At 42.3% G+C, this 25367-nt stretch overlaps 1 protein-coding gene across 2 annotated transcripts in view; it reads left to right on the forward strand.

The window, feature by feature from the left end:
* Nucleotides 1–4887: 4887 nt before the first annotated feature.
* LOC148038154 (uncharacterized) overlaps nt 4888–25367 on the forward strand; it is a 48137-nt gene continuing 27657 nt past the window's right edge. The window contains exons 1-3 of one of the 2 annotated variants that reach the window (XM_087669644.1): nt 4888–5114; nt 5196–5792; nt 5972–6457. In XM_087669644.1, coding sequence (XP_087525770.1) covers nt 5217–5792; nt 5972–6457 — 1062 coding nt within the window. In that variant the 5' untranslated portion in view covers nt 4888–5114; nt 5196–5216. The remainder of the gene's footprint in view (nt 5115–5195; nt 5793–5971; nt 6458–25367) is intronic. The other variant, XM_087669638.1, reaches the window with a different exon arrangement.

Genomic DNA, 25367 nt, shown 5'->3' on the forward strand with positions numbered 1-25367 from the left:
TTTATTCTTTTAGTAACATTTGAATAAGGAAAGGTCGGTCATGCGTTGTGACTGTTGGAGTTCCCACATATAATGTCTCTCTCTCTTGCTCTTCTACTCCATCTGCCATAGCTCTTACTTTCACTTGTGTGCTTCCACTTGAGCTCTACCTTTTAATACATACACACATGCATACATCTATTGGTGTCCTCAATAGCTAGGTTTGATCCAAGAAGCATACAATTGATGCCTACTCTCCCCATTAGTTCAGGTTTGTTGATTGCAAGATCTTGGAAACCATGTCATTGAAGGAGAACATCAAGGGCATATTGGTTGCTATGAATTGATAGGGAAATGGAGCAAACAAGTGAAGAGTCCAAATCAAGTGCAAAGGACACAACTAGAAGAAAAGGAGGAGCATGAGGAGGGGTGATAGGTTCATGCTAGAAAATGAAAAGGAGTGATAGCTCATATCTATGTTGGAGCTCTCTCTCTCTCTCTCTCTCTCTCTCTCTCTCTCTCTCTCTCGTAGATTTTGCAAGCATGTTCATCTTCTCCATCCCTCTATCTTCTTCAATGTTTGGCCCATCTTCCTCACTCCCACACGCACATAAACACACATGCAGTCTCCCTCCCTCTCTTCTTCTCTCATATGGGGCCTTGGCAAGGGCAAAGCTGATGTGAGCATGGATGAAAGTAAATTGAGCACTAAGCATGGATGGATATGTGTGTGTGGGGCCCACATCCGTTCACTCAATTTTTGTGCAAGCTCTAGAGGCAACGTGATGGCAACATCATATATACTTTAGAGGAGAGCATGTGACCCATAAACTCTGCATAATGTAAGGAATCAAGAATGACTTTGCAGAGAGAAGGGGGTGCATTAGGGTTTCCATTAGTCAAAGTGGGGGTTGGAGCAATGGTTCTCAAGGCGAAAGAGGTGGTTTGGAAGCTCCTATGGGTGTTTGGTTGAGAGGATGAGGGTAGGATGAGAAGGGTGTTGTCATGGTGGGAGGAGGGGGAGGCAAAAGTTGACGTGTATTGCATTGCACACTCCCCTTAGTAATTTATATGTATAAGTATATGTACACACACATAGATGTATACATGTGTGTATGTGTGCATGCACACATGAACACACACATACATGTAAGAAGCAAGTTTCAAATTTGTAAGATGTAGTACAAAGTGTGCTGAGAGAGAGAGAGAGAGAGAGAGAGAGAGAGAGAGAGAGAGAGAGAGAGAGAGAGAGAGAGAGAGAGAGAGAGAGAGAGAGAGAGAGAGAGAGAGAGAGAGAGAGAGAGAGAGAGAGAGAGTTGAGAAAGAAAAGGGGGGAGGAGGGGTTGCACATCCTCTACCTTGAAACTTGCACTTGCATGGGTCTAGCACACAGCACTAGATTTAACTTTATGTAGTGTGTGAAAGAGAGAGACCCATAGAGGGGGAGGGGGTTTATTCACCATTGCTTTATAGGGGTCCTAATGACCCACACTTGTGCGGGTGGGAGTGCAAATCACTAGTCTAAGTTAAAGATGCTCTATAAGCTTGTATGATTTTGATGGGAACATGGGTGAACTAGGAGTAACTCTACAACATGACTACTTCATTTACTAACTACCATTCATGGTCAGTGGGAACGGTGATGGCTTGCCTCCTTTTTGTACGAATGTGGCTGTGTTGGATGGCAAAAGGTTTCCTCAAGAATTAGCACTTGCTTGGGAGAGGGCAAGGGACCCATGTGCATCCCTAGAGTTAAAGTGGATGATGTGCTAGGAGGCTTTGGTAGGAGTGGCTAAATGTTATGGGAAAAGGAGAGCCTAAGATAGAAGACAATTTATGGAGTTAGCAGCTAGAGCTCAAGTTTCTCTATTAGATGTCCTAATGGATCACCCCCAAGACAAGATCACCCAATGTTGCTTTCAAGATGTGGAAATGTTCATGAAAGCTTAGGAGGATTATGAGGTTAATGTTGCCAAGGTGCAATTGAAGGGACAATGGGAGATATTGGGTGATGGGCTCAATGAGTTCAATTTTGCCAAGTTGTGCATTGAGAAAAAGAAGGAAACAATTATCTCTATTGAGGACAAGAATGGGTATCTAGTATAAGAAGAGAGCCAAATAATTAGCATCTACGGAGAACACCTTGCTTTCGTAGTAGGCACGAAGCTGCCAAGTATCCTAGAATATGTGAGGAGAGGTTGCAGCCTTTCCTAGATGATTCTATTGTAAGAGTTGATACTAACAAAGCTTCGCTTCTTGCTAGGCCATTTATGATGGAAGAGATCAAGGAGGTGGCTAGGAGCTTCAAGCCCAGGAAATCTCTAGGGTCAGATGGACTACCTACATAATTCTATAAAAAATGTGGCCTACTTGTGGTGGGGATTTGGTAGAATTGCTCAACTACCTTAAAAGATTAGGTCTAACGCTTGCCTTTGTGAATTAAGGACTAATAAAGTTGGTACCAAAGCTGTAGGATAAACCTAAGTTTTTCGATTGGAGACTCCTTACTATGCTAAATTTTTCTTACAAGATTCTTGCTAAGGCATAGGCCTATAGGGTTAAGTACCTCTTTGCAGAGGCGATTCACAAAAAATAGTTTAGACTTTGCTAAGGCATAGGCCTATAGGGTTAAGTACCTCTTTGCAGAGGCGATTCACAAAAAATAGTTTAGACTTTGCCCATGGGAGACGAATCCATGACACAGTCCTCATTTTAATTTTCTCCATGATCATGCATTGAGCTTGCAATCGGATTACTTGCTCATAAATATGGATTGGGACAAGACATCTAATAGGGTTAGTTGGGCTTTTATTTTGGATGTTTTGAGAGCCATGAAGTTTAGCAACGTGCCTCCCTCTTCAAGGGGGCGTTTGCTTCTATTTGTGTAAATGGGGTGGTTTCTTCCCCCTTAGACTTGTGCAAATCAATAAGGTAGGGATGCCCCTTGGCTCCCCTATTGTTTGCTTTGATAATTGACCCCCTTATTAGGAGGGCTGACAAACTCATCTAGGTTGGCTTGATCAAAGGGCTCCTTTGTAGATGACAATGCCTCCTTTATAGAGGCCAAGGCAGACTCTGTGAATACATTATTAGAAGTCTACATAGAATTCTCATTGTTAGGTGCTCCTAAGATCAAGCAGACAAAGACATAGCTATTCTTCTTATCTTGGGATGAGCCTAACTAGTGGATCCTTGACCTAGGTTTCAAGATTGTGAGGATGGGAGAAATTGTTAGATACTTGGGAGGTCCTATTGGGATAGAAATCTCAATGTCCTAAAGGTTCAATTGGTTTTTCGTCAAGTTTCAAGCTAAACTAAGAGGGTTGGCTAGAGCTCCTTTCTCGTTCTCTGCTCGTATGATGTTGGTCACAAAAAGCATGATCACCTCTAGTGTGGTGTTCCTTGCCTCCATTTTTGCCTTTAGTTGAATTATTTGGGACATGGGTGAAAAGTTAGTTTGGAAGTTCTTGTGGGCCCACCAAGGTAGGAAGACTCCTCCCTAGATTAGCTGGGAGACTCTTACCACCGACAAGAAGATGGGAGGTGCAAGGCTAGAAAACCTTGTGAAAAAAGTTGTAGATCTCATTCTCTTCCTTCTTTAGAGAATGGATGAAAGTTAGCCCTAGATGCGCCTTATTTTGAATTGGATTATCACCTTCAAGATTAGGGGCAGTGTGTGGCCCACTATCAATTGGTTGGATATTATCACCTACCCGCACTTGCAGGTAAGGATCCCACAGTCGGCTTCCATGCAAGCATTAGTAGCAAGTTTGCAAAAGTCCCTAGCTCAATGCTCATGGTCCTTAAGAGGCAGAAGGTTGAGCGACTCTTCATTGGCCACAATGTTTGGTTCACTCCCTTCCCTTACAAGCCAAAGGTGGGTCCATTTCACCATAATCCTAGGTTAATAAAGGCACAATGTGCCAAAGGTGTCTCTAGGTGGGAAGATATATGGGATCAGAAGCAATCTCAAGTAACTCCTAATGCAAATAGTTGAGTAGTTTAAGCTTGATGAAAAAGAATCCAAGTGGCTAGGTGAGGTGATGCAGCACATTATGAAGGAATGGCCCACCTCCCTAGTGAATATGCATGATTCTATCATGAAAGACATAATCAATCCTATATGCAAGAAGTTGTGGTAATGTAGGTTGGCTAGTGATACCAAAACCCCCTCATTGGCAATCGTGGCAATTCAACTCAAGTGGAGAAAAGACTTTCCAATGGCTAGTATTGAGACTTAGAAGAAGAGGGTTAGAAGTGTATGGAAAGCCACTCATGCTACATGCATCAATACCCTAAGATGGCGGTTGCTTCTCAAGAAGCTCCCGGTGAAATCAAGGCTATCCAAGATCATTGATGTCTCCCCACTATGCCCCTTGTGTGGGTGGGGCAGAAGAGATAGAGAGGCATCTCTTCTTGGAATGTTTGTATGTGGCCCGTTTGTGGAAGGCAATCAGGAGATGGATGAAAAATGCAAATCTTAGTGAAGGCTTCGGGATGTCAACAACACTTTTTGCAAACCACTCTAGGATAGAGGAAACCACATGGAGACTTGTAGTATTGGTCAATCGTTTGGTGCTCAACTTCATCTAGTATCAGAGGGCTGGGTGGCATAACCGTGTCAGGAGGTGTTAGCAATCATCACAGGAGTGATAAATTCAAGGCACTAGATATTTAAACTTTTTTGTAAGATGTTGGGTTAGAAGGCATGCCTTCTTGCTACATTGCTTGAATGATGCTATAATATTATACACTTTTCTCTTAATATATATGCCCTATTATTAAAAAAAACTTATGTATTTCATTTTGCATTTTAATGTAAATAGATGTTTAATTATGTGTGGGGGGGATGGAGGGTTTTAATTCCCTCACCCATATAACTCAATTCACAATTAAACCACTATGGCAAGTCCCTTTGGCTTCTTTCGGCATTTTAAACGAGAAATGGTGGTTCGAGCGTTGGAACTTGGGACGGGCCTGCGACGGCCTCTTCGTGGTGGGAAGAGCGAGCCAGTACGTATTGTCAAAACAAAACATACAACCATCCTTCGATGACTGTACAGGCGTCTGTGCTCGCATAACTCCTGCAGAGGACTGCACAGGACTTCGTTCAGCTTTGAACGATCACATGCCAGGTTAGTTCTCAAGCGACTAGAGATTTGCAGCATGATCGCAGGTCGATGGCCGTACGCACCTTACTCTAGTGTCCTCGACAGAGCAGAACCCTTGCCAAGAACATGAAAGCAGCGTCAGCAGACGGCACAGAGGAGGATATGCCGAAGTCCAGTACTGGCAACGTACCCAGCAATGCCGATGAAGCTGTGGTTATGGAAGAGCATGCGGCCAACAGAGGTGAGGAAGGACCCCACGATGATGACAATGATGATCAGGACCGTCAGGACCGAAAACAGAATGCGAAAGAGCGGCCTGATGATGATACACACACAAAACAGCATGAAAAGCACCGGACTTTCCTGGGCCCCAGGACGTTTGATTATCTGCTTTACAGATTTGCACAGGAGCCCATCAAGGTCAAGGTCCATGATGTGATAATCAAGGGGAACAAGCGGACCAAAGATTCAGTCATAGAAGCTCAATTGCAAAAGGTCAAGAATGCACAGACCACACAGGAGCTCTTGCAGGAAGCTGCACAAGCTAACATCAATCTTGAAAGTATGGGGATCTTTGAGAAATGCATAATTTCCCTTGAGGCTGGTCCTGGGGAGCTTCCGGGAACTGCAAATGTGTTTGTGGATGTGGTAGAATTGAGCAGGCCATACTCTGGTGACTTTGGTGTTTTTTCTAAGCCCGAGGTATTTTTCCAAGTTTGAATGCGTCTGATTAAAGTTTGGGTGACAATGTTGCTTTACAGTCTCTAATGTGTAATGTCATCCCAAATGTTTGTCAATATTCTGTGTTTACAAATCTGTGTCAATATTTTGTGTTTACATACTTGTAACATGATTAATGATTTCTTACTGGTCTTTGATAGACAAGGAGCTGGACCCTAGAAGGTTCTGTCAAATGGAAGAACATCCTTGGATATGGTGAGACTTGGGATGGCACAGGAAGCTACGGATGGGATGGAGTTTCTGAAATGAGTGCTGGACTACACTATCCCAGGTTTCACAGTTTGCCAGCTGCGTTTGTAACTCGAGCTTTTATATGTACACAGGATTGGCAGAGATATTCCTCTTATAAAGAGCGGCTTGTGGGTATTTCTCTAGGACTTCTGGCACATAAGTACCATGATCTTAGCTATAACCTTACATGGCGAACACTAGAAGATCCTGAGCATATCGCATCTCGACTGGTTCGCAGACAACTAGGACATTCATTGCTCTCGTCTATGAAGTATACCTTCAATATTGACGAGAGAGATTCTGCCATGAGACCAAAAAGTGGCTATGCTTTTAGATCAGCCACTCAAGTTACTGGCGTCGGGCCTGATAGTAAGCTGCTTCGCTTCATTCGTCAGGTGTGCAGACTTTGCTTCTCCTTACTTCATGAAATGAACATGAATGGCCTATCTTAATGAGCACTACATATTTGCAGGAGGTCCATCTGGATCACTGGACCGATAATTGTCAAGTTTTAATTTGCCATATTAAGACTTTATAGTTAATTGAGGATGAGACATTAAGGGTGTGGGTGTTGTTCCGCGTTTGCAGTGGATGGGCAGACCTAAAAAAAAAGATTGTTAACAATGGAAAGATGTATGTCTATAAGTGTGTTTTTCCATGTTTGCAGTGAATGGAAGCTAGTTCTTAGTTAGGGTATTTGGGATCAGAAGTTAGTTTCCAGCAAAAATGTTTGCAAATTCTCGTCAGTATTTGAAAACTTTTCAGACTGGTTTGGACATGTTGCAGTGGGTGTCAGCTAGTTGGGAATAGGAAGGCAGTGGAGGTGAAGGAACCTGGGGCTCTGATATCCCAAAGACAATCTCACAATCAATTGTTTGCGTTCCTTGATCTGTCCTATTTGTAAATATTTATTTAAGTTCATTTAGGGTCCTAAAAAATGAATGGACGGATTAGCCTATGCATTGCAAAGATCATCATTCACCTGATGATGCTGGATCTTTGTGCTGCTGCTGGCCTGAAGTCCTTGTGATAGCATGCTTTTTGAAGCACTTCTTCAAGCCCTTTTTCAGCCACTGTGCAGCTAGTTTTGTGGCTGCTTTTAGCTGTCTTCTGCAGTGGCTACTTCGCACAATGTTGCATTTTCATCATTTCCACCTGTTCTTGAGTGCTGGTGACTGTTTTGCAGCCCTCATGGAGGTGTCTTCTGGCTTCATACTGCTGTTCCTTTCTCGTGTGGACCCTGGGGTTCTGACCTGCACTTTTACTGATCATACTATTTTGATGGGTGTTTACATGCACAGGATGGTAAAATGCCCAGTCTTAGGTGGTTAAGCAGATGACACAAAACTTGGATGCAGACAGTGCCTAATACCATGCACAGGATGGTAAAATACCCAGTCTTAGGTGGTTAAGCAGATGACACAAAACTTGGATGCAGACAGTGCCTAATACCATCACTTTGGGTCCATGTGAAGGTAAGCGAAGGTGAGAAAGAATGGTAGAGGATTGTGTAGTGTGACATGTCACGGCTTAAAATTGAACATGTTGCAAATGTGTAGATGCATAGCTTGGGGCTTGACAAGGGAAGCATACCTTAGAGTGCATGCACATGATTCAAAGGTTTAAACCAAAACATGTCATTAGACCAACTTACATGTGATGAGAGAAGGACTAGAGCCTCTATTTACCTCCCCTTAAAAGTTGCCCTTTTTAAAGAAATGTATACTATTGATTGACGTGCTTGAATTTATTGTGGAAAAACTTGAACATAAGACTAGGTTCTTTTTCTTATCTTTTTTGGGGGGGAGGGTGGGGGAAAGTAGAATTATCATAGTGTGATGGATGTGTCATAGCAGTGCGACCATGGTTAAGTTTCGTAGCTTTATTATTTCTTTGATAAAAAAGATTAATCGGATTTTAACATTCCTCGAGTTTGAAGTAGGGCATGTTAAGCTTCCTTGTAAAGAACTACCCTAAAACAGAAACACAAACAGAAACTGTAAGATAAAGCACAGATTAATAAAAGAACACAGTTAGGGTTAGGGTAACTCAGAGACAATGAACACAAAATAAACGAAGTGATATGACTGCCAAATATACAATGCTCATACAGCAAACACACTATGCAGTGAATGAATATTGAACCTCGAACTCCTGTATCTCAAGGATTAGGGTAGGGATAATGACCTGGAGAGTGTGTCGTACTCCAAACAGATACCAAATCGCAGCAAGGCAGCCTTTGGATGTCGAACACCAGCAAACGCAGCCAAGGAAGGCTGGATCTGATGCAGATGACAATGCAAGAGAAAAGACTAAAAACGTAGGTGAGGAGAGAGAAAGACTAAAAACGCAGGTGAGGAGAGAGAAAATAGCAAATACAGGCAGTGGAGAGAGAAATTCTGTTGCGATAGGCTGAGGAGAGAGAAAAACAGTAGCGACAACAAGGAGGAGAGAGAAAGCTGAGCAGGCAATAGTTGGAGAGTGATCAACAAAAGTTGCTTTGCTGTAAATAGCTGCAAACTATGGGTGGAAGGCTGGAAATAGGCGCCAGACTGTAGATGACAACAAGGGACAGCTGAGACTGCAATGTTCTCCGCGTAAGGGGTATGGGCAGCAAGTTGAAAACACCTGAAACCTGCAAAAATGAGATTTATGATTGAATGGAGGGTAGCTTACCTATTTATAGAAAGTTTGGGCCCTCCCAAGTGGGTTTGTGCTTATGGGACACATACACTCTTTGGGAATGCATTTTTTTCAAATAAACAAGGTTACTTCATTAATTAAGCATGTTTTGGGGTTGTTTAAGCGAAGTTAATGCATTTTTAGCTCAACATACCTTACATTCAGCCCTAAAGTTAATCTCATTTTATATGTGAATTTCTCTTGCAGATTAAAACTTGAGAGTTTTAGATAGAACAATTGACTTAGAGAGTTCTATGAAATGGAATCATAGTTTGCACCACTCCTTTATACTGAATCTTGATTCCTAAATCCCTCATTCTCATGTTCTCTCTAGTTGCCACCAGCCCTTGCCATCATTCTTGTTGCCACCATCTCCATTAGCTAGGGAGTTCTTGTGCCATCTCACTGTTGCGTTTGGCCCTAGGAGTTGTCTCCTTGTTGCCTCAAATTGACCAAAATAGCCGAGTTCATTGCAACAGAGATGAGGGTCTTTATTAAATTTACAATTTACTTGACGAAAGAGTCAATGAACTTGATTTGAAATTCATTGGTGATTTCTAGGCATTAGTTTTCTCAAAATTGAAGACCCACTTATCTTTTTTGCTTTGGAACACTCTAAGACCCATCTGAGACCATGATAAAACCGAATGAGGGAGGAAATTCTACGTGCATGTCTCCTATTGCCAAACTAAGTGGGAGTGGTGTCTTCCATAGTTTTAATTTGCATACGATAGTGTAATGCACTTGAGCATTGTCCACATACACTCATATGTCAAGCATGCGATGGAATGGGGGTAGGTGGATGATGTGGCAGGAGAGTTGGGTGGATGGCAAGACATTAACTTGATGTGAGATCTTGGTATGTAGGGTTGTGTAGAAGATTGTGGCTTGTTGTGACAATTGGATCCAACATTTTTTTCTAAGGGGTAAGCGTTAAAGCTTTGTGATCTGTCAGAAACTAAAGTCTGTAGTTTTTGATGTCAGAGAAAAGAGTATTGGGCTGTTTTATATTGTGTTGGTTGCACGTTTTCAAAAAAGGGATAAAGGTGGCTAGGATGGACTGCAAAGGCATCAAGGTTGTGATCAAGGGATTCTCATGAAGATTGTGATCAGCAAAACACATCTTCATCTACCCTTCTATTTGCGCTTGTTGCAAGGAGAGAAGAGAAGTTTAGTTGGTAATGGGAGTTCTGAGAGATTGGTGATCCAGAGTATTTGTAGTAGATGGTGGCTGAAGATTGATTGAGGATGAGTGTGGGGTGAAGAGCTGTCCCAAATTTGATAGTGAGTTGGCTTTGTGGAATCAAAGTAAGAGTGCTGGTTCATGCTTGGGTGCTTGGAGCCAATACTTGTACAAATCTCCTTTAACTACTGTAATAAAAATTTGAGGATCCCTTTCACCCTTTTGGGTTCTCTCATCTTCTGTTAAGTTGTGCAAATAAGTCTGTTTTTCTTACAAACAGTGCCAAGCATTCAACTACAATGTTACCAAAACACGAAATGTGAATGCATTGCTAACACTTTAATTTCACAAAAGATTTTTAATTAAATACTTCAATTCTTGCATGGCTGTTTTGGACATGGTGATTATCGCACTATGAGTGAAGAACATGGGCACCAAACATGCAACAGCAAAGTTTGTTAGCCTGCCACATTCTCAGCGTGTTCTGTCCTGGTTGTGAGCCCTGTCAGAGGAGTCTGATAGGGACATTGGAGCTCTGACTGTTCTAGGGCACTTAATCTGTATGCATTTCTTTTTCAGTGAGTGTCAGGAGTGTTCACACTATGCAGGCCATAGTTTCCAGTAGTCAGGAGGAGCCAGTCATTTGTGATCTACCAAGGGCACCCCGATTTTCTGAGGGTGGCAGCATTCTTGGCCTCAGTTGGGGCTGGTTGGCCAGTTTCTGATTGGCCAATTGCATATTTTTGTCCCCAGGCTGCTGGTTGGCCAGATTAAGTGTTTCGCTACTCACTTGATGAGGCAGATTACCTTTGTCTTCTGCAGGTGCTCACTCAGATTGCAGCATTCTTCTTCGTCATTTGCAAGGACTGTTGGCTGCACACTCTGTCTCCATCCTTGTCACTGTCTCTGGTGTTGTCATTATTTTCCAGCCTGATCAGGTGCCCTCATTGACGCTTTGGGCTGTGTGCAAGGATCAGTCGATTGTGTTCAGCATTCTTTCCAGATTATGTACAGATTTCTCTTTCATTCCTGCCGCCTCCTATCTTCTCCTTTTCTCTTCATGTTTGTATTCCTCTTCTATTGTGCACTCAGACTTGGTACCATTGGACACAGAGGTTTCCTATAGAGAAGACTACCCTATTGCTGAAAACAGAAATTTCAGCCTGCTGTTTGTTGCAGAAAACATAGGTTTTTTGCTTGTTGCATGTCCTTTTGACAAAGGCAGGACATCTACAATTGTTTTCTTGTAGGTGTAGCTAATTATTTTCTCCGTTTGGGCTCTTCTTGTTAGATTTGTTTATCGTGTGCGAATGCATTATTTGTGTAAAAGTGTGTGTTTAGGTGTGAACACCTTTGATAGCTTAGCCTATATATTCAGGTCCTATCACCTGTACTTTCATCTCACCTATCATTATCAATCTATTTCTTCCAATTTTATTCTCTCTCTCTCTCTCTCTCTCTCTGTCTATCTCTCTTCCATGGACTTTCATTTGCCATAGCATGCTGGTCACACGTGAACTCATACTCGATAGTGGTATTAGAGTAGTTGATCTGATTTGTCCCTATATAGTGAAGAAGCAGCCTACATGCACATCTCATGAACTGTTGCTGTTCATAATATAGTAGCAACAACTAAGAAGAAGAAGAAGAAGAAGAAGAAGAAGAAGAGGAAGAGGAAGACGAAGACGAGGAGGAAGAAGTGGAAGAAGCAATAGAAGCAATGGGAGAAGATGAGGAGGACGAGGAGGACTTGTCGAGTGTGGCGATCAACTAGGCACTTGGATGGACTGTGTGCCATTCTGCTCATGTTAATCTGCAGCCCCTTAGATGAGTCTCCCAATAAACAAGTGCAGCTTCATCCTCAATTGACATGTCACTTGCCCTCTGTACGTTCCAATCCTGTTGTGTGACTTGTTGCTATTGGTGATGCTTGTTAGTGCCACATGTGACAATTTCAGCCCTCTTGTGCATCATCACCACCAACTCGTGCTTGTTGACTTCTTGTGTGCCATATCACATCATCTCAGGATAGGCTTTTGATTAAGGTTTTAATCGAACCTTAATTCATTAAGTGAAAAACATTCTTGCTGAGGGGCAGTTTGTGTAAGAATTTTGGGCCCTTTTGATTTTCTGCTTGAATTACTCAAAATTCGTTTATACGCAAATTGGGGCATTTCAGTTTCTATTGAAATTTCATCGATTAAATTTGGGGCTTTTCACGCTAGCACTCTTTGATATAAAATCATAACATTTGATGATACATTTACATTGGCTCGGGTGCTTGCCTTTGACATTAGGCAAAAAATGACTTGCTAAGTATCTAGTTCTTGGTGATGCCATTGCAAGCAATCAATGTTAAGATTGACATCAAGCAATCAATGTCAACCGCATCCAATGCTTGGTGGCGCCATTGCAAGTGATGAATGTCAACCGCATCATCCTCAAGATTGACATTAAGGGGAGATTTTATTGCTATTAATTTTGTTAATAATAATAATAATTTTAAAAATTTAAAAGTAAAATATAGAAATGTGGTTGAAATTAGACACTAGCTATGCCTATATATGCACTAAGATCTTTGCATCACTTATTAAATAATTGTGTGGGGTTCTTTGCTTGGATTTTAATCTAAAATGAGTTATATTTCTTTTTATTTTCTTTCATTTACATTCACAAAGGAGCTAATTCTAGGGGGGATTGTAAGCGCTTCCCATGTGACCTCTGAGTTGATTCTGAAAGCTATACCTACGTATTTGGTTTTTGGTCATATGCCTAGTGCCTCTGAGCCATGCACACACACCTTTGAACCATGTCTTACATTGGGTCCTTGAGCTTCTTGTTGGTAGACCATGTCATGACCGTCCTCATATTGCACCTCTCTCATTTATGTATTTCTTTTTCCAGACTTGTGTGCGGGATTGAATATTGCCTCTTCAAGGCAAGGTTTTTCATTTTCCTTTTTCGTATGTTTTCTGTTACGAGTTCAATAATCCATGACCCAAAGGGGAGTTTGTTAGATTTATTTATCCTTGTGTGTGAACACACATTATTGTGTGTAAAAGTACGTGTTTAGGTATGGACACCTTTTTATACCACTTAGCATTAAGAATAAAAGTGTTAGCTACAAAGCTTAGCCTATGTATTCAAGCCCTATCACTTGTACTCTCATCTCACCTATCATTATCAATTTATTTGTTTCAATTTATTGTACAACTGAGATGCTTTGATCTTCTCCACTATTCCATGTGTCTCTTGCTATTAAAATTGACCAGCAAGCCTCCAAACCAATTTGCCCCTTGGTTTGCTTGGGGATTGGCCTTCACCTTGCTCCTTGAAAGACAAATGCAGCCCTAAATTTGATATTGATAGGTTGGCCTCTTGAATCTCCTCAAAATTCCTCAATCTCAGCTAGTCAAATTCATTAGGCTATCTAAGCAAGACACCATTCCAATGAGAAAAGCGTGTATTTACATGGAAAAATAGCAAAAATTGCGAAACAAAATACCCGTAAATATGCAAGAACGAATAACGACCAATTTGGCTCTTGGAGGGCTCCAAAGTGCAATCACATGCTGTAGGATTGACCCTTGGTGGTTGCAAATCACATGGGTTATCTCTCCTTGCTCTCTAACATCCTCTTCTCTCTCACAATGGTTGGAGTAGACTTTCATTATTCCACTAAAAACGTCTTTTCCACTTGCATGGGCAAGTTTTGCCAAGTGACAAACTTCCAATCCCATTTTTTAGTATTTTTAGCTTATTAAATTAATTTTTGAATATTACTTTTGAAAATTAATTTAATAATAACTCTAGTGTCAAAAAATCAATTTCACTAGCCAATAGTTTAATTGGCAAGATCAGTTTGTCTTCAAAGTATCCCTGAGCAGTTATTGATCCTTAGACTAGCATTAATAAATTAATTAATACCTAGTCTCTAATGCCATCACTAACTTTAGTGGCCAATGAATTGGTCTAGGCTAAAATGTGACACTGAGCACCACCTAGTATCTGTCGGGCTTAACTTATTACTACTTTTGCCTTTGGCACCAATTGCATCCTGGGGGTCCTCGGCCCGTTACTATGAAATAATTGATATGTGTATCACGTGCTTAACAACCTTGTATACTTGATTAATATCAGAGTATCTCAAAATTTCACGTCCTCGTGATGATAGACCTCCCTCTTGAAATCCTTGCAATCGTCCTCGATTGCATAGTCACAACATCAGTCATAGTTGTCCAACCATGCCACATGCCCCAAACCTTGTTGAAAAATTCCAGCCAGCATAAACACGATATAAAGCTGAAATACAGTCTAGAACTATTGCTAGACACCCATTGGATGCATCCATAACTCATGTTTCTCAACTGTTCTGACTATCAACCATAGAAAAGCATTATTTCAGCATGAACCATGGATGCCAATATTGTTATACATGGGTATATGCATATTACTAGCCATACCTGGATAAATTGGGCCTTGCACACTGCATCATCAATTGCTGTATACCATAAGGAGTTGTGTCATATATCTTCGTATGTGGTCCCTCACCCACCGTAGCATTGAAACTAGTGTCACCACCAAAGTAACTTGGCTGCCTCATAATTGCATGCATGCCTTGCTATCCAAAAAGCATGGAATTGGCACTTCTAAGTTGGCCTTGCATATGCATCAATTGCCCCACTGGCATCGTTTGCTTACGCTCACTACCCACATTTGGAACATGCTATTGTATTGGCTCTTCCTTTGGTGCATGTTGCTATCTTGAAGCTCTTGAAGATGATTTTCTTTTCTTGCTTTTGCTGCCCTTCTTTAAGGGGTTCAAAAAGCGTATGAACTAACTAAGGATCATTTGCCAATTACACAAACATTTTAGTTGTTGTCATCGTTGATCTTCAAAATGGTCATCAAATTCCTCTTCCTCTTGTTGATCATCAGCTTCTGAAGGCCTAGACGGACCCACATTTTGGTATAAACCAACATTATTAGCTTGCTGTCCATGTTACATGCCTTGTCAAAAATTTGAAGAAAGAGGCCGTGAAGCTGAAGTTATCGGAGCCGTGGAGCATGATTGCAGTATATTGAAGATGGGGCTGTTGAAGCCAATTGGTTGATGCGAGTTCTCAGTTTTCAGATGATGGTAATAAGAGTCTTCCTTTTGGCTTGTTTCTTCTACTGTTGCGTGGGGCACAGAGTATGTAGATCTGTTTTGATGTATGGATATGAGTGAGAGACAGCAGAGGACTGTTTTTCATCGTGTTGAGAATGATGTATGTTAGTTGTTTGCGTGAGGCTTTCCGTCAGCTGAGAAGAATGGAAGTAAATGATCTCTACATTTGACACTGTGTATGTGGCAGAGAATATATATTATGGGCAAATGTTGAATGCACGGACTCAAGTTAGTGAAAATTCGAAAGGATTTGCAGCCAGTAAAATGATGAATTAGAGCTCATAATGTTCGAAGCTCCATAACTCTTCATCAATGCAAGATATGCTGAGATGTATCTGCTATTGTACTGAAATGATAATCTGAAATTGCAAGGTTGTGCTTCTTGGAGTAAAGAAGTTATGTGTTTGCTGTATAGAGCAGCAATGTATTTCTACAGTGGTCTATGAGGCAATTTCTATGCTGCATGAGGTAACATGTGAATTCAGCAGCATCTACACCACCAACTTGGTTTCCTATGAAAGTCATCATGATTATCCATTGCTATATTAATGCAAACTCTGTTTTGTTGCAGTAATGGAATGTCTACAACATTGAAATGCTTGTAGTAGCTGAATTGGCATGAAAATTCGCTATATAAAGCTTTGGTTACCTGCATTTTTGGTTTGTATTTATGTGCACTTTGAGAAAAGAATAACAGAAAGGATCTACAATTGAGTTTGCACTGCTTGAGGCAACCATGCTTTGTGGGGCTGTTTCCGCACGGGATTGCCATCCCTAAAAAATAGGAGTTGTGTGAATCTGAAAGCTTGTGCTGTCAGAGTCAGGCTGCAAGATCTCTCTCCCCCTCTCTCTCTCTCTCTCTCATATGCTGATCGTCTTGTGTAGAACCTCTCTTTCTCTCTTTTCTTAAAAAAAAAAACTCACATTTTTACTTTTTTCCCTATTTTACCAAGCTTGCCCCTTGCTTCCTCTTAGTTACTAGATGGCAAACATGCCCCTTGCCACATAAAATTCCACTCGGGGACTCAAAATCGGAAGCAAAAACACGTTCCTTGTATGGGGATATCTCTTCTTGCATGAGGCACGTGTCTCAAAACTGAAATATCACAACCATGTGTCAAACATGCATGGTACCACTTGGAATTTTCATCTATCAAACCGACTCCTGCTACGGGTAGGTGTTAGAAAGACAAAAATGATATTTGCATGTGTTACCCCACTTGACCCCACGTAGCATCATGTCGCCGATCGCTCATTTTCACCCACCAATGCTTGCTGGAGAGAGATGCTAGATGGTGAGGAACCTCCTTGGCTGCCAAACGCAAGGTGGAGCCACCAGAAGCGTGGAGGATGACGTTAGATAGGGTGGATGCTGACGCCAAGAGAGTGTGGACTCCAAACGCAAGGTGTAGGAGCATAGAAGATGCTGTCGCCAACAATGGAGGATGGATGCCAGTTGAAGAGGAGCACATTGCCACCATAAACGTAGCCAACTGGAGATGAAGGCTAGTGCCAGGAGAGTGTGGAGATGGTGGTAGGAGAGAGAGAGAGATGATGGAAGAGAGTGCCAAAAGAATGATGAAGAGAGAGTGGGAGTGACGGACTGAAGGATCAGCCGTAAGGAATGAATGAGAGAGTGGCCTATAAATAAGCACAGTCATGTTAGCAGAGTATTTGTCAGCTCGTGTGAGTCTGAGCTTGATCTGGGCTGGGCATTTTTTAGGTATTTTAGGTTTTTTTTGGTGTGGCATTTTATGCCAGTGGAGCATTTTATGCACCAGTCGGCCAGCTTTAATGCTGTCCGACCAGCATTATTGCTCCCCACTTTTTCAGCCTATTTATACTTAGTGGCTCCTCCTCAGTCAGTCACTTCATCTTCACCATCTGCAGACTCTGTGGAGAGAGGAGCTAGTGCCAGTGCCCACGCAGTCAGTGACTCACTGTTGTATGCGACTGTCTCATGTTCAGATATATGGATTCCATTTCCCGTGCATACATCTGAGTTCTCATCTGTATCGTGTTCTTTCTTTTCTCTTTTTGTCTTGTGTTTCAGCAGTTTATTTCAGCACATGTTTATGCTTTCACCGCTGCTTCACTTCTGACATGGTATCAGTTTTCAAGATCTGTGTTTCTGCTGTGTTTTCTTGCTGATTTCAGGACTGTTTTGTACCCCTGCTGATCAGACGATTGCTGTCGCAGCCAGGCGACCTGTTTTGGGGCTGTTTTCAGCCTGCGTTTTTTGCAGTTTTGCCATCGCCTGCTGCCTCCGCACCCTCTGCTGCCTACGCACTCTCTGCTGCCTGCGTTTTTCATCTGCAGCTGCTGGCGACAGTTTTCTACCTGTTTTTCTCCAGTTTATAGCCTGCGTTTTGCTGATTCAGCATCTCTCGTGGCTGGGTGATTGTTACTTCAGGCCGTTTTTGCTGTTTTTGGCAGTTTTTGACTTTCTGCAGCAGATTTTGTCTTCTATTGATCAGATTTTGGGTTCTATTGCATGTGAACTCTCGTTTTCTGTAGTCTGTGCTTGTTTTTTGGCTGTGTTTCCTCTCTAAATTCCATCTCTTCTCTACTTCTCTTCTTATCCTCTCCATATGGCTCCTCCGTGCACTTCCACTGATGATAAGTTACATGGACCTGATTATCTCACATGGAGTGCTGTCATGAAAGCTTGGTTTGTGCAGAAGCGGCTATGGTACATCGTCTGTGGAGCTATTGCTCGACCTCTCTGTCCTTTTCCTCTTCCTGAAGACTTTGATGAGGACAACCATGATGCATCCTTGAGATTACAGGGGCGGCTTCCTGCACATTATGGAGGTGAGGCTTATGTAGCTTCAGAGAGGGGTGACGGGAAGAAGAAGTCGAAGCCCAGTGTTACCACTGTGGCAAGAAGGGACATTTGCGGAAGGACTGCAAGAAGTTAGCGGCTTCCAGGAAGAAGGAGCAGAAGACGAAGCGGGATGTTGACTCTACCGATGAGTCCTCTCCTTCATTAGACTCCGACTCCGATCCTCCGACCAAGGTGAAGTCCAAGGCTCGGAAGGGATCCTCTTCTTTGGATCGCGGGAAGGGCTTGCGGGTGTTCAGATGGGGCAGCCGCGCCTCATCTATATTTTTATACAGGTGCACAGGTTCCAGAGAGGGACGTCCCTGACGCATCGACTTCAGTCTGGCGGAATCAAATCTTGGAGCTGGGATTGACATCTAGGTTCATGCTGAGCTGGTTATCTGACAGAGAGCGGGAGGCTTTCGTCTGGAGCTCACATGAGGGGACACTTTGGTGGTCTGGCCAAAGGCGGGGAATCCATGGTCACCTATGTTCAGAGGCATTTTTGACAGGATGGTCTTGTATGCTACTGCGAGACATTAGTGATGGACACAGAGATATGCTATGATCTTCTCTATTTTCAGGTGTTTGGTACGTTCGACATCGAACATCAGGTTCACCTTGGTGGTGGCTTGATCACCCACTGCTTGGGTATCCATGGTTCTACTTGGTGGTTCTATGTTGTATAGTTTCTGATCCCTTTTCATTGTACTATTGTATTGTATCAGATCCCTCATGATCTGAGAGAGGGTGTTAGCAGAGTATTTGTCAGCTCATGTGTGAGTCTGAGCTTGATCTGGGCTGGGCATTTTTTAGGTATTTTAGGTTTTTTCTGGTGTGGCATTTTATGCCAGTGGAGCATTTTATGCACCAGTCGGCCAGCTTTAATGCTGTCCGACCAGCATTATTGCTCCCCACTTTTTCAGCCTATTTATACTCAGTGGCTCCTCCTCAGTCAGTCACTTCATCTTCACCATCTGCAGACTCTGTGGAGAGAGGAGCCAGTGCCAGTGCCCACGCAGCCAGTGACTCACTGTTGTATGCGACTGTCTCGTGTTCAGATATATGGATTCCATTTCCCGTACATACATCTGAGTTCTCATCTGTATCGTGTTCTTTCTTTTCTCTTTTTGTCTTGTGTTTCAGCAGTTTATTTCAGCACATGTTTATGCTTTCACCGCTGCTCCACTTCTGACAAGTCAGTCTAGGGTGGCGTCCCTTTCTGGGGTTGCAAACGCTAAATGCAAAACACAGAAATGCAAAAACGCAAACTGTGGGTGAAGGGTTTCTCAACAGAATCTACCTTCCCTTAGTGAGGGGGAATCCCTTTCACAGAGAGGTGCTTTACAGGTACTAGAGGCCTCTTGGTCTCGTCTATAGAAGGATGAGCCTATAATCATTAAACATTTCTAGGTGGAATTAGAGGCTTATGCAGGATTTATGGATTACTCAGTTTTGGGAGATACCTCTTGGACGACGTAGATCAACCATGCTATAGACCTAGCGGGATAGTTCAGTTTGCATGAACTAAGCCCTTATGTCACAGGTTCTTGGGGACTATGAGCCTACCATAGTTGATGAGGTGCTTGCACAAGATGTTTGGCATAGTGCTATGTAGTTTGAGCTCAATTCTATCGAGTAGAACTAGACTTGGGAGTGGTTCCTTGTTCAAAGAAGCGGAAGGTGATTGGTGTGAAGTGGGTCTATAAGACCAAGTATCTTGCAAATGGAACCTTGGACAAGTATAAGGCATGGCTTGTTGCCAAGGGATTTTTTTAGGGTGTAAGTTTGGATTACTTTGAGACTTTCGCACCGATAAGTCAGATGCCCACTACTCCAACTATCTTGGCTTTAGCTGCTCATCACCATTGGCCAATTTATCAGATGGATGTGAAGTCAGCCTTTTAAATGGCATCTTGGAGGGGGAGATTTGTATTGGAACTGCTTGAATTTCTTGTGCAAGGGAAGGAAGACCAGGTTTACAGGTTGCGGAAGGTTCTTTATGGCCTGAAGGAAGCCTCTATGGCTTGGCATTAGTGGATTTGTCGATTCTTCTCGAATAGTGGCCTCCATTGAGGAAATCATGATCCCAACCTTTGTTATAAGGTTGAGGAGGATAGGTATGTCTTGGTCTTGTATATTGATGATCTCATTATCATAGGGAGCGACACACAGGAGGTTGATCTTAAACTTCGGAGATATTGCACATGAGTTCGTCATGATGGATCTTGGGATCCTACACTTCCTCCTTGGTTCGAAGATTTATCAGATGACACATGGTATCATCATTTCCTAGCACAAGTACATTTTTGAGTTAATTTCCGACTTTGGTATGGTTGTGTGTCGGTCTATTTCTTGCCCATGTACTTAGAGTCCAAGCTTGTGGTAGCAGGTGATCCCCTTTGCGATGCCACTTGCTATAGGTCTCTTGTTGGCTCACTAATCTAGCTCATTCACACTAGGTCGGATATTTCTTTTGTGGTGGCTTTGTTGTCTTCTTTCATGAAGACTCCTACTCAGGCTCACTGGAGAGCTGCTTTGTGTGTTCTGCGCTATCTATAGGGGACACAATCCTACAGGATCATGTGTGGAGAGGGGGTCACTCTTTTTGGAAGGAGTGACTTTGATTGGGCAGGTGATGTGGATTCGAGATGGTCCACTACAAGTTATGTCTTCTCCCTTGGATCGGGAGCTGTCTTTTGGAATAGTAAGAAGCAAACTGCTTTGGCCCTTTCTTTTACGAAGGCTGAGTATCGTGCACTTTGTTCTAACTTCTACAGCTATGGAGGCAGTATGGCTCCATTGGATGTTGTTGAAGATTGGCTTTTCACTGATAGGACCCACAAAGCTATGTGTGGAGAGCTAGAGTGCCCTTGCTTTAGCAAAGAACTCGATGTTTCATGCTTGCATGAAGCACATCTTGTCTTGCACATCTTCAAACCACCTCATCTCTAGCGTACTCATCCAACTCTACTGCTGTTATTTATCATTCACAGGCTGATCTGGTGCCCTCACTGATACTGCAGGCTGCATGCAGGGATTGATTGGTCCATTCTCTTTTCTTCCTTTTGTAATCTGCGATCATTTCAGATTCAGTGTAATGGATTTCTTCTTCTCTTCTTGCATTGTGTGTGTGTGTGTATTTCTCTTTTGTTGCACACTCTCATAGGAAGATCAAGCACCATACTTTTACTTCTCAAACAAAGCAAATCGCCATAATAAAGATGACCAAACCAACCATGCTATAACTCAGTATCTTCCATAATGGTGGCATCAAACTGTAATGCATCCTCTGATGCTTTTCTCTCATACAAATCAAGTCGATAGAGGCCATTGTACAATGTGCTAGTGAAAATGAGGGCATCCCTGTGGTTACAGACATAGACACTACATTGATCCATGTGGAATTTAACCACAAAACCAACACATGCAATGATTGAAATTGAAAGCAAGTTTTTCTTTATGCTAGGCACATATAAAACCTTTTCAAGCATAATAGTTTTCCCATCTATTGCAATAATGGGAATTAGTCCAATGCCTTGGATTGCATACAAAGCATTATTTGCACATACAACGGATCCCCCCTTTTGTACATTTGCATATGATACAAACAAATCACAAAAATATATTATGTGCTTAGAGGCACTGCTATCAAAATGCCATGTATTGTTGTTTTCAGCCATTGATAAGCCATGTGCATGTGAGGAAGGATCATACGAACGATGCGTAGTAAAAGCATAAGATCGACCAATGTCCAAACTTGCTACATGTGCTGGTGTATCTTTTGTACTTATTGTATTTTCAGCAATATTCATACTTGATTGCTTCCTTTTTTCACTTGTAATCCTCTTTGTGCATTCCTCAATAACATTGTCCTTTTTCCTACAATAATTGCATCTTTTTTTCTTAACAGCCCCATCCTTGGTGCTTGAAGAGTTTGTGGAGGAGGTAATTTGCCTTTACCCTTTGAGTTTGATGGTTGCTATGACTTCCCTTTGTTCCTATGGTTGGCTGCAAATGCTTGATTTTCCATATCTTAGATTGATTCACCCATGATTGCTCTTCTTGCAATAACAATGACACCAATATATCAGATGTGTATGCATGGGCATCTCCTTTTGCAAGTAAGGGAAATATAGCGGCAAAACTTTGATAAGTGTCAGGTAGGCTAGTCATGATTGTAGAAACAAGAGAGGCACATGCATCAAGAAGTATTTCATGAATATTTGCAAGCTGCTCCGTTATGTCCTTGACATGTGTAATATAGGCATTCATTGAATCACCTTGGGTCATGTGCTCCATTTCAAGCTGTTTGTGCAAATAGGCTACACAAGCTTCATGGCACACTTGATATAATGAAGCAAGGTTATCCAAACACCCTTGCTCGTTGTGCACGACTAAATATGTGGGATAACTTGTCTTTTGCACAAGAGTGCCATCAAAGCATGTGCTTGGGCATCACACCCTTCCTAACTCAATTGATCTGTAGTGGAGGTGCAACAGGGGCTAGAGTGGAAGAGCCATTGGTGATAGTGGATGAACTAGATGAACCGTTGGCATTTTGTGTTGCGAGGCCTACAGGCCAAACCTTTGAACCGGATACATAACCCCAAAGTTGCTTGGGAGCTAAAACATGCTTCATCATGCATGCCCTCATCGGATAATTGGTGCCATCCAATTTATCGAAGTCTTCAAACATGTTTAGCCAAACCTTTGAACCGGATACATAACCCCAAAGTTGTTTGGGAGCTAAAACATGCTTCATCATGCATGCCCTCATCGGATAATTGGTGCCATCCAATTTATTGAAGTCTTCAGACATATTTAGCCAAACCTTTGAACCGGATACATAACCCCAAAGTTGCTTGGGAGCTAAAACATGCTTCATCATGTATGCCCTCATCGGATAATTGGTGCCATTCAATTAGTAAATCATTTTGGGCTACCATTGCTTGCTGCATACAACTGTTTTTCTCACAATAGCTGCTGCCAAATGTGTGACTACAGGGGCAGCTGTATGAAAAAGCAAAGAAAGGCTTAAAAACTTACAATTTTTTGTGCAATTGATGATGGCAAATCAAATTTTGCAACTAAAAAGGCTCCAATGCTCGAAATGTTGATGAATTTGGACAAATTTTTACAAAATTCCCAAATTTATTTGCTGGAGTTTGGTGAAATTTGGGCTTGTAGGTGAAAAGCCTCAACTTTTGGGCATGAAATAGAGTAATTTTTGTGCATCAAACACAAAATCCCCAAAAAATTTGGGGAAATATGAGATCTTAAGGCAAAAGCCCAATCTTTTTGAAGAAATTGGGTGAAAATTGATGTTTGCAGCAAAAATTCCCAAAATTTTGCTCATGGAGACTCGATAGATTGCACGCGGGCATGCATTAGTGGAGATTGAAGTAATTGATGATTAAAGTTTGATAATAATATTTTTTAATGTGGTGGGCTGTTCGGACAAAATTGTTTGATGTAAAACAAACATGTGCTAGTTAGATGGGTGCTTGGAGGGAGAGGAGTCAATAATCCGCTCGCATTGTTGGATTGTCACATCAGGTTTGGTGAAGCGTTGACCAGGCAGTAGATGCGATGGATTGATGAGCAACATGTGCAACTGATTGATGAGTAGGCTATGTGAGTTGACCTTCAAAGCTGCCATGACTCCAGCAACCAACAAGTCTACTTGTAGTGAATAGATTGCTTAGGATGTCGCCCTTCATGTAGAGGATGCACAAAGGGCAATAGATGCACGAGGAGTAGTAAACATCGAGTTGAAGACTCAATGGTGGCTTAGGCGGTGGCGGTGGCTAAGAAGAGGTATGGCGCTGATATCATTTTTAGGTTAGGATTCAGTAGCATGTACACACTCATAGTGAACAAGTGAACAACAAGGGCATCTTCATCTCCCAATATAGGTACATGTTTGAGCTTCATTCGAAGTTTGGTACAGTTGAGTGTTGGCTTCAGTATGTGTCCCATGGACCCAAAGTCCAAGTTGGTTACTATCGGAGATCCCCTTCTTGATGCTACAGGTATAGGTGTCTTGTGGGATTACTAATCTGGCTTATCCATACTCGGCCAAACATCTCTTTTGTAGTGGTGTTTTTATCTTCATGAAGACTCCTACTGGGACTCATTCGAGTTGCTTTGCACGTGTTGAGCTACTCTCTTGCTGGATGGAGTGACTTAGATTGGGCAGGTGATGTGGAGTTGTGACACTCCACTATAGGTTTTACTCTCTCTCATGGAGCAGCAAGAATTAACCTATTGTGGCTTTATCTTCTACGGAGACTAAGTATCGTGCACTTTGTTCTACAGCTTAGGATGCAATTTGTCTTGGGCGCTTGTTGGGAGAGATTGGCTTACCATAGATAGGACTGACACAATTGTGCGTGGATAACAAGAGTGCTTTAGCTCTAGCAAAGAACCTTGTGTTTCATGCTCACATGAATCACACCAAGGTTTAGGAATCAGTACCACATGGTTTGGGAGTGGACCGTGGATTTTGAGTTACCGGTGGCCTACTGTCCCATGGTGGACAATGTGGCAGATCTCTTCATGAAGCCTCTTCGAGAGGCTTCTATGCTTCATCATATAAGGTTGTTGGCTCTTCAAACACTCCTACTACCTAGGATCTAATCGGGGGAGTTAGCTTGCAACATTTTGTTAGTCTGTCATCTCTTGGTTGTGAGTCGTGTTAGAGTCTGATAGAGACATTGGAGCTTCGACTGTTTCAGAGCACTTAGTCTGTGTCCATTTCCTTTTGAATGAGTGTCAAGAGTGTTCACAGCATGTAGGCCATAGTTTTCAGCAGTTAGGAGGAGCCAGTCATTCATGTTCTGCCATGGCCGGCCTGATTTTATGAGGGCAGTTCACTTGGAGCTGGTCGGCCCGTTTTTGACCAGCCAGCAGCACATTTTTGCCCCTAGGCTGCTGGTCAGCCAGATTTGGTGTTATTTGGCTATATCTAGCTAACTCACTTGATGAGACAGATCATCTTTTTTTGTCTTCTGCAGTTGCTCACTCATATTGCAGAACTCTGCTCTGTCATTCGCGAGGAATGCTGGCTGCACACTGCATCACTGTCTCTGTCTTCCTCTCCAGTGTTGTCATCATTTTCCATCGTGATCCGGTGCCCTCATTGATGCTGTGGACTGATCAATCCATCATTGTATTCAGCATTCTTTCCAGATTTAATATAGATTTCTCTTTCATTCCAGCTGTCTTCTCTCTTCTCCTTTTCTCTCCGTGTTCATGTTCCTCTTCCATTGTGCACTCTCACAAAGTCTAGGCCTTGTGGCACAAGGGTAGGACCAAGGAATGGTCTCAAGACCTTTGAAACAGTGAATTCCTAAGGTCAAAACAATGAAACTTTTATTGAATGAAAGTTTAGCCAAAGTTTGTGTAAGCAATTATCGGTTTAATGTGTGGGCAGCCATTTGA

This window comes from Lygodium microphyllum, chromosome 3, assembly GCF_053477565.2.
Source record: "Lygodium microphyllum isolate KBCC chromosome 3, Lygodium_microphyllum_v1.1.10, whole genome shotgun sequence".
In the NCBI taxonomy this organism is placed as follows: Eukaryota; Viridiplantae; Streptophyta; class Polypodiopsida; order Schizaeales; family Lygodiaceae; genus Lygodium; species Lygodium microphyllum.